Below are 9,762 nucleotides of genomic sequence, written 5' to 3' on the forward strand. Positions count from 1 at the left end.
CTTTTGTCCTACCAAAATAAAGGTTGCAATACCCCTGCTTCTGATCTGCAAACATTGCCACCATCAAAAATACTTTCATCATAGAACAGTTTGGTCAGGAAGACCTTTGGTATGCTGGTTTTATTGTTCATTCTCATACTGTGTAACATGCACTCCTCCTTTCATGCTCACTCATTTTCTTGTAATCATCACCTGGTCACATCGATCTAATAGCCCTGCTCCACTCCCTCATTGTTAGCCGATCATATAGCTGCTGTCTTTTTTTTGGCTTTCTCTTCCACCAGTTCATTCATGCTATCGTGACATGCGACCCTCCACCTCCCCATCACTACTAAGGCTGTGCCATCCTCATCCCATCAGCCTGAGATGACATCAACAACCCCAGACTTCACAGTTTGGTCAGCCTCTTCATCCCTTCAGCCTCAGACGACATCATCAGCTGTTCCTGTCTACCTCATGCACTCTTTAGTTTGATCAGCTATTCATCCCATCAGCGTCAAGTTACATCATCGACCATCTTCTCATCAATCCCAGACTTCACAGTTCAATCAGTTTCTTCATCCAATCAGCCTCAGACGACATCATCAGCTTACACCTCCATCCATCCTGTTCGGATTCCACAGGGGGATGGATCTTGTTGCCAACATCTTCAATCACCCTATCTCCCTGTAGGGTTCAAGAACCAACAATTATTTTAACATGATTCAATCCCACATATTTAGAACATTTAATTATCTTTGATTCATTTACTTGTCTCTCCTGATTGAACCTGCATCATTGTTTAAATATCAGGTCAAGCCAAATTTCAGGGTTGTAATGTAAACCAACAAAAGAAACAGCTCTACTCTGCTTTCAGCAGTACTTGGTTATTCATGTGTTAACGGATGCAGAGCACGGAGAGATGAGAAACTAATCAAAAGATAATAATGTGACACCCACTCATCCAAGTGCACAGTGGAGCTCAGACAGAGACTTTGAAGGCACTTTTTCTTAATGTTTAAACAAGGAGTTGAAGTATTACATAACTACCCCCCCCCCCCCCCCCCCCCAGGAAAAAATATTTTCATTCCAAGTTGAGGTTATTATTCAATAAAAAGATATAGATAGATAGATATTCACATAAATCTTACATGCACCCCACACATTGGCACATAAGAATTAGATTTAGCTCTGTTATGTGCATGTCTCCTAAGTAGACTTAAGCGTGGAGGCACACTCAGACATACCTGCTTTTACTCAGCTCTTCAATCACATGGAAAGACACTAACAGCAAATGTGACAACCGCACCCAATCAGCGTACTTTACTGTGAAGGAGATGGGATGATGACATCTTAAAGCCCCTGGCTGAATTCTGTTATCAGTTTTGCGAGCAAAACAACATATTTTGACACTTCACAAGAATTTTGGAATCCCAAGATCATTTCCAGCAGACTTTTAGGAAGTTTGTGGCATTGCTGCAACTGATATTCAATCAGATATTACTAGCTTCACACCAAAGGATTTCAAACATACTGTCTCTTGACTGAGTACCTTATGCCACTTTATTGTGCATTAATTTTTTTTTTTAAAGAAAGTCAAAAACAGCTGGGGACAAATGCAACCACACAAAAAATGCACTTGTGCAAATGTCTGCACAGGACTCTTATGTATAAAAATGAATGAGTGGGGGAAATGTGTCTGCAGTTGAGCTCATGGGGGTTGAGAACGGACTTAACTGGCTTCGCTATAGTACGAGCGGACAGAGATGCGAGAGCGAGTGGAAAGTGCAAATGTGGGGGCCTGGTTCTGAACAACCGGTGGTGTAACCCTGGTCATATACCTGTGAAAGAAAAGCTGTGCTGTCAGGATATTGAACTTTTGACAGCTGGTCTCAGACCGTATTATGTACCAAAGGAGTTCTCTCACATCGTCGACATTGTTCTTTACATTCCACCACGAGCGGTTGCTATGGTGACATGTGACGTCATCCATGAAACTGTTGTAAGAATACAGACTCAACACCCAGATGCGTTCATCGCAATACTCTGAGATTTTAATCATGTCAACCTCAACTCCCATCTGACTGGCTTTTCACAGTTTGTTGACTGTCACTGTCAAGGGAAAATAAGACCCTTGATCTGCTGTATGCTAACATCAAAGAAGTTATTGTAGGATACAGGAAAGTTGATACAATCGTAGATATATGGATACAAGTTTCAGAAAAGTGCTGCACTGATGATCTGTACTGAAAACAAACAACAAAAAAACCGCCAGGTTGAGTCCTGCCAATGGTCGCCATGACTACAGTCACACATAACTTCTGCCGGACCCTTTCATGACGTAATCATCAAGATTTTAAATTCTAAATATCAAACATGTTTGAAATAAATCGGGGCATCACCGACGATCGCCAGCCACATCGGTTACGTTAAGATTGGATCTTTGTACCACTCACACCACAAGATAATCTGAGCAGAGAATCGGCCCGATTATCCTACAGTGTGAGCCAGGCTTAAGTCTACAGAACGCAAAAGTTCCGCCTCTCTGGAAAACATCATGTCTCGTAACGGTACCTAAAGTAGGCCGTCCAATCAAGATAAATGACTATAGGCCGGTGGCTCTCACTTCACACATCATGAAGACACTGGAATGGCTACTTCTTTGCAGTCTTGGACAACAGATTGGACATTTAATGGACCCTCTACAGTTTGTGTACCAGCAGCATATTGGAGTGGATGATACTCCCACTTGGAGGAGCCGGGTAGTTATGTGAGGATTATGTTTTTTTAGATTTTTCGAGCGCTTTCAGCACCATCCAGCCCCCTCTTCTAAGACACAAACTTGAGGGGATGGGGGTGGATTCCTCTCTCACTGCATGGATCACAGATTACCCGACAGGACGACCACAGTTTGTCAGGCTTGGGAACTGTGTCTCTGGTACGGTGGTTAGCAACACAGGGGCTCCTCAGGGGCCTGTTCACTTTGTACACGGCTGACTTTCAACAAAAATCTGAATTCTGCGACATTCAGAATTTTCCATGGAATCCATGAATACTTGTTATATCTACTGAACATATAAACAATTCAAATTTAACAATTGTAATTTTGACATATGGGACTTGATGTGCAGAATGTCTTTTTAAACTCCAAGGACAGCCCACTTAAATAAATTTGACATAAACAACCAGCATAAAGAGAGTAAAGCTACAAACTTGTTCAAAGAAGAGAACACTGTGTTTATTTAAGCTTGTTGGAGAGTCTCTTCCTGGTAGTTTCTCACCAGCAAAGGTGTGCAGCAAGCCACACACACACACACACACACACACACACACACACACACACACACACACACACACACGTTCCCAGCATTATGATGAAGGAAGCAGGAACACAGGGTGAAACAGGACGAAACAAAAACATGTTCCATGTGATAACAGCCATTTGAGGCGATTAAACGTCAACAGATACGAATCACAGTCATGCTTAATATAACCCTCGCTCTCTCTAGACGTGGTCCCTCTTGTGTTCATACATTTACTGTCACTTTCTCTCCTTCAGGGTTTCTTTGTGTCCATCATCTACTGCTACTGCAACGGAGAGGTGAGTTTATTGTCCTCGTCTGAAAGGTATTGATCCTAAAAAAGACGCTCAAACATCGCCAGACTAAATGCGATTAAAAAACAGCTGCAGACAAACAGACCTTGGTATGGCTTCTAGTTCATCCTGACCATTGAACAAAAAAAAGAGCTAATTTGTTTGGCACACATAATTGTGAGGTAATAAGCGACATACTTAAGCTGTCAGTCATTTCCTGCCCTCTCAAATGAAAAAAGAGAAGGTGCTGTCATGATATCCGTCATTCGCTCCGTCTTCACTACCTCACACACTTTGCAATCAGCTCTTTTTATCTGGCAATCCAAATGAAAATAGCAAGATTTCATCATCAACACCCTCTGATCTTTTTTGTATTTTCCACTCTTGACTTTTGTTCTTCACCCTGCATTCTGTGGAGAAGTCCTTTTTATCTTCTGAAGCCTTTCAATGCAACTTGATCCAAATGATTAATTTTTCAATTTACATTGGACCTATTGAGCCAACCAACACCCTATCATGGAGCTCTACAAGTCTTAAGTCTCTACAGTATATGCATTGGTTTAGTCATTGGCTCCACATATAGAGGGTAGCTGACGGTGAGCTGCTGGTAGATAACTGTAGGCTGCATCATGATTGCAGTCTGTGAAAGCATTAAAAGAGGGACATGTCATTCTCTTAGCTGACTCATATCTGCTCCTTGTCCTCTGACTGTTCTGTAAGCTCACTGAATAAAACGGAGGTCTTTGCACATCTATTTCTATGTAAGTGGACAACAAATAAAAGGTGAATAGAGCAACCCACACAGCAATAATTCCAACACATTAGCAACAACTGGAGTTTGTGCATTGCCCTAAGACCTCTGCCCAACTTCGCCCACGGGGAATGGAGCTGCCATGATAGCAACGTTAAGGCTACTTTACCCTCAGCACCATCTCTCCACAATAGTTGTTATCAGTTGGTAGTTTCTCTTGTAATGGATTACGAGAGTGGGACTTGGGAGAGTGTATTTTAGTGATATGAAATTATCAACAGGTTTTCCACCACAGAGTGCTGAATATTGAAAATACACATGATGCTCGTGAATAACGTCGTAACACATTGGCTTGAATCAAACTAGAGCATACATTTATTTAATTCATTGACAATTACTGAACAATTAAATACAAACATCAAATTTTGAATGAAAAGGGGCAGAAAGAAGAATAATTGTAAATAATCTGCCCCTCTCTCATAAGATATTCATTAACAAAATGTATAATGACATTTTTTTTAATCTCCAGGCCAACATATCCACTCACAGCCCAGTAGAAGGTCCCTGGTAACAATAAATTGTATCCATCCTTCCATCCATTTTCTTCCACTTGTCCGAGGTCGGGTTGCGGCGGCAGCAGGCGTAGTAAGTCAGCCCAGACTTCCCTCTCCCCAGCAACGTTTTCCAGCTCCTCCTGGGGGATTCTAAGGCGTTCCCAGGCTAGACGGGATATATAATCCCTCCAGCAAACTCGGGGTCTACCCTGGGGTCTCCTCCCAGTTGGACGTGCCCGGAAAACCTCTAAAGGGAGGCGTTCAGGAGGCATCCTAATCAGATGCCCAAACCACCTCAACTGGCTCCATAGCGTTTCTACTCCGAGCTCCCCTCGAAACTCATTTTGGCCGCTTGTATCCGCGACCTTATTCTTTCGGTCACTACCCAAAGCTCATGACCGTAGGTGAGGGTTGGAACGAAGATCGACCGGTAAATCGAGAGCTTTGCCTTCAGGCTCAGTGCAATTCATTTAATTCCATTCAAAGCAGATCATAAAATAATTTACGTGCAGCATCACAAAACAGAACTCCCCATGAACACATCATATTTCCTCAACAAACTGGGTTTTATTATTCTTTTGAATACAATGTTGGTTTGAGATTTTTTGGTTTCTCTGTTCAGATTGTTCCCTAATCTGATACCAGTCAGAAAGACAACTTTTCCTCTATTTGGTTCTGAATCTGTCTTTTTGAAGATCTCTGGGTTTTTTTTAAAGTTATAATAGCATTCTCTTTTTTCAAATATTTTCTGGATGTTGGTAGGCAACATTTCATTATGAGCTTTATAAGTAATTTGCCGAATTCTGTAATCTACTAATTGATGAAATTTCAACAACCTTAAAGACAGGGGTGGTAGTTTCCTCCAGATACACTTTTTCAGATTTTGGTTGAAACTTGGCGAGCACTAAGGGAATGCTACTTTCAAAATCATGCTAGTTTTGGAGAATTATCTACCCTGCCTTTAACTGAACAAACAACGGGTTTGATGTGTCTTTATATCGAACTCTACTGATGGTTCTTATCGCTCTTTTTTGTAAATCATTTTGGATTCATAAAAAAAAACTTGACTTCAGTGGATGATTTTATTGTTTTCTGAATACTAATAGGTAATTGTTTGCCTTTATATTTATATTCTAAATGGCTAAAATACAACTTCCTTAGAAATACTCAGAGTACAGTATTAAGAAATGGAAACAAAAAGAATCAGATTCAATCAGCACTTTCAAACCCAAATCATAAAAACAATGTTTGAAAATCTGTGTGCATTATGCCCTGAGTGGTAGTTCTGCTATACATCTCTTGCTATTTAAAGCGTATATCCTTACCTCCCCCACAGGTACAGGCAGAGATAAAGAAAACATGGACCCGCTGGAACCTGGCCTTTGAGTGGGAGGGCCCGGTGGTATGTGGCCGCTACCGTTACAGCAATGTGGTGGTCGGCCTCAACAACAACAGCACCAGCAGCCACTCCCACCTGGCAGGGGCTGGACCTTCCACACGTTCAACCACTCTCGTTTCGAGTCATGTTTACCGGAGCACGGGTCCTGTGATCAGCATGCACGCCACACTCCCAGGATATGTGATCAGTAACTCAGACGCTTCCATACGTGAGGAACCTGAGGACAGCGGGCCCAAAATGGTGGACGATATCTCGCTAAAGGAAAATCTGCCTGTTTTTAATACAAGTGCAACAGCCGAGGATGAGGAGGAAACATTGTAGCATTGGTCAGAGGTCTAAGCATGCGGTATGGACTGATGAAACTGAAGGTAGAACTTTGCCAACACATTCCAGTCGTGTAATTCAAAGTCCAAACAGGGTATCGAGGTAAACGTTGACTTTATACGCCAGTGATTCCAAAAGTGGGGCGTGGTGTTATCTACCATTCTGCTCTACTTGCAAAGCATGACAAATTATTTTTTTTAGAGGGCTTCCAGGTAACATAAGGATATGAATCTAAACGTCACAACTGCTTAAACAAAGACATGAAAATATGACGAGTCACATCAGAACTTAGACTGTACAATGTTGGAAAACAAAAAAGAGACCACAGTGTTTGTTGTTCCTCAGAGTATTATCTTCTGACAGCATGAAGCCGAAAAAAATAGGACTCCACTTGGAGACATTACATCCTGCACACAAAGAGAAGCCTGTTGATTTTTTCATATAAATTATTGCAGGAGTGGACTGGAAATATAACTCTTGTGTGGAATTTCCTAAAAAATGAGTTGTTCATCTTCAGAGAGTCAGGTTTAAAAATAAAAAAAGAATCTGTTCCAAACAATGGCTGGTGTTACATCTTCAAAATGTGGACGTTTTATTTTACAGTAACACTTTTAATTGCTCCCTCTTGAGAAGTGGTCTGTTTGGCATTTCAGTTTGCTGTCAATTATTGATGTTTTGTACTTTTTGCAGTCGATGTTCAAGTGAATTTTAAAAATATTGATTTTTTTTAAATCAAAGAGTGTGACTGGCAGTGTGATTAGTGTATATTGATTTATGTTTCGATGTGTAGGGTGAAGGGTTAGGGGGGGGGGGGGGGGGGGGTGAAAGGGGATGGACCATATTTTCCTCAGCCAAAGCGGGGCCTGGCTCAAATGTTTGGGAACCACTGGTTTATGCAATTAATAAATGAATGAATTCTACAAACAAAAGAAAAAACGTATGAATATTTTATGTAAGCATGGTGAGATGGTAAGAAGCTGAATGCTATATAGCACATTTTTCTCCATGCCATCAGGACTGTTTTGACACTACAACCTTACAAATTCTCAATAAATCTACAAATATTTTCCAGTGTTGGTACTTTGAGTGAGCTACGGCTGTGCAGACCCCCCGAGTGAAGACAATCATTTATCACCTTTAGAAGCGTACAAATGGAACAGAAATGTAAGAAATGTCTTAACAGGACACAAAGCTGTTGATTTTTCTCAGGGAGGGCGATGTCATTGTGCATTTTCACTGGTTGTAGTTCAGCTTGACACTTCATAATGAGTGTACTATAACTGAAGATAATAATAAGCCACAGTAAGAGAAACAACAAGACAGAAACACCAGAGAAATGTGACATTGAAATACAAAGACCAAGGTCAACCACCGTAAAGACTACAGTAAGTGTACAGTACAGTAGCTGAAGAAAACTCATCTATATGTATTGTTTTTGCGAACAAATGTTCATGATTGGAATCCTACCATATGATTAAATACATTCACAGAAATGACTATTCATCAGGAATTTTCTACACAAATCCAAAAGCTCCATAGAAAGTGTAATTTACAGCCATATACAAGAGACTTCTTGTCTGCTTGATGATAATGCCAGTCAGTACAAGAGGTGGAGTCCCCCTTATGATGAATCCTTTTTACTGAAAAATTTATTGTCACGGTGATCTACTGTGCTTGCCTGTTATGTCGGCCCACTTTGTGAAGAATCCTGCGTCTTGTATGGAGAAATCCTCTCAACACATGTACCAGTTGAACTAAGAATGTACACAGACATTTTCATCTATTTGTGACTCTTAAAACAGGTGAAAAATAAAATGAACATATTGATCACTTTTCAAGATATGTATGGCTGTTGGCCTTTTTCCCACCTTCAACCGATAGCACCTGTGGATCAGTTTACTCACAATGTTTACTGCTTACAAAGAAAGACAAGCATTGTCTCGGTCAGTAGCACACACTTCTTCTTTGGCACATCAGTTGTTTTATTTATTTGCAATTTCCTGATGTGCTGAATGTGGAGGGCTACATATGAAGGATGTTCAATGATTGTGTGTCTGCTGTTTGTCTGTGCATTAAATTCAGTGTTTGTCACAAAGAAATAATCGTTATTGATACTTGTGCCTCTTCTGCTACAGCAGAAACTCTCAATGAATTTGGTTGTCTCATTCTGGGATACCTGTATCTGTCTTCTTTACCCCCCAACACCCACACATATACACACACCTTCTCCAGCTAGTAATCACTATTTTAGTCTTTGAACTTCGTAATTAGTCAGCCAATAGGATGTGCAGGAATCAGTTATTATTTTGCCTTTGATGCGAATGACATGCGATTCAAAAAGTCCCTCCGGACAACCTAAATCAAATGATAACAGCGTGTTCTAAACGAAGGAAGTGTTTCATTCGCTTACTGTCTAACCTGTAGTTTGACGGATTAGTATAAATCCTGTCTCTGTGTTCAGTTAAGTTACCTGGGTTGGGACAAGTAAGCCTAGTGAGGAGGATGGAGATTGGGGAAGGGGGCTGTGCATCATCCCTGTCACTCTAAAATGTCTTGTTTATTCCAAAAGTTAACTGTTGATATTGTTGATATGGTCTATGAAGTGTGTTCAAGCTAAGATGAGGAAGCTGACAGCTGCTTGTTTGAATATTTGAGGGTGTGTGAAGCTGCTTGAGGACTCCTTATGTCTTGTGATCAGTCGTCAGGCCCAGAGTTGTTTATCCAGACTGAAGCACATGAGATGGCGTGCTGTTCTGAGTCATAACACGGCTGTGATTTAATAATAGGCACAAGGCAGTAGGTCTAGTATTACACTGATAAAGTCACAGATGTGCTTAAAAAAAGAGGGGCATATAACTAGAATATTTTGATCCAGAAATTCCCAGATAACTGATGTATTGCAAGACAATCATTGATTCATACATCACAATAGCTGATTGACTGAAGACTATAAAATGCCCCTCATAGGTAATGTGCAGGATTATTGTGTTTATTCTCTGCAATTTGGTGTCAGTTTCAACACTCATCACAGCTTCATCTCTTAACTTCTTATCGCCGATGTTTTCTTCTTCTTCTATTATCCAGCTGTCAACTTCTCCTTTGGCCAATTAACCTGTGTTCACACTCCCCTGTTTATGTCACAAGAGCCACCACCGAGAAG

The 9,762-nt window shown here is 40.9% G+C and overlaps 1 protein-coding gene across 1 annotated transcript in view; it reads left to right on the top strand.

The window, feature by feature from the left end:
- The window catches only part of pth2ra (parathyroid hormone 2 receptor a), a 73,330-nt gene extending 65,938 nt beyond the window's left edge, over nt 1–7,392 (top strand). The window contains exons 12-13 of the mRNA XM_061053787.1: nt 3,539–3,580; nt 6,216–7,392. Coding sequence (XP_060909770.1) covers nt 3,539–3,580; nt 6,216–6,599 — 426 coding nt within the window. The 3' untranslated portion in view covers nt 6,600–7,392. The remainder of the gene's footprint in view (nt 1–3,538; nt 3,581–6,215) is intronic.
- The last annotated feature ends 2,370 nt before the right edge of the window (nt 7,393–9,762 follow it).

Source organism: Labrus mixtus, chromosome 13 (assembly GCF_963584025.1).
Source record: "Labrus mixtus chromosome 13, fLabMix1.1, whole genome shotgun sequence".
NCBI classification, from domain to species: Eukaryota; Metazoa; Chordata; class Actinopteri; order Labriformes; family Labridae; genus Labrus; species Labrus mixtus.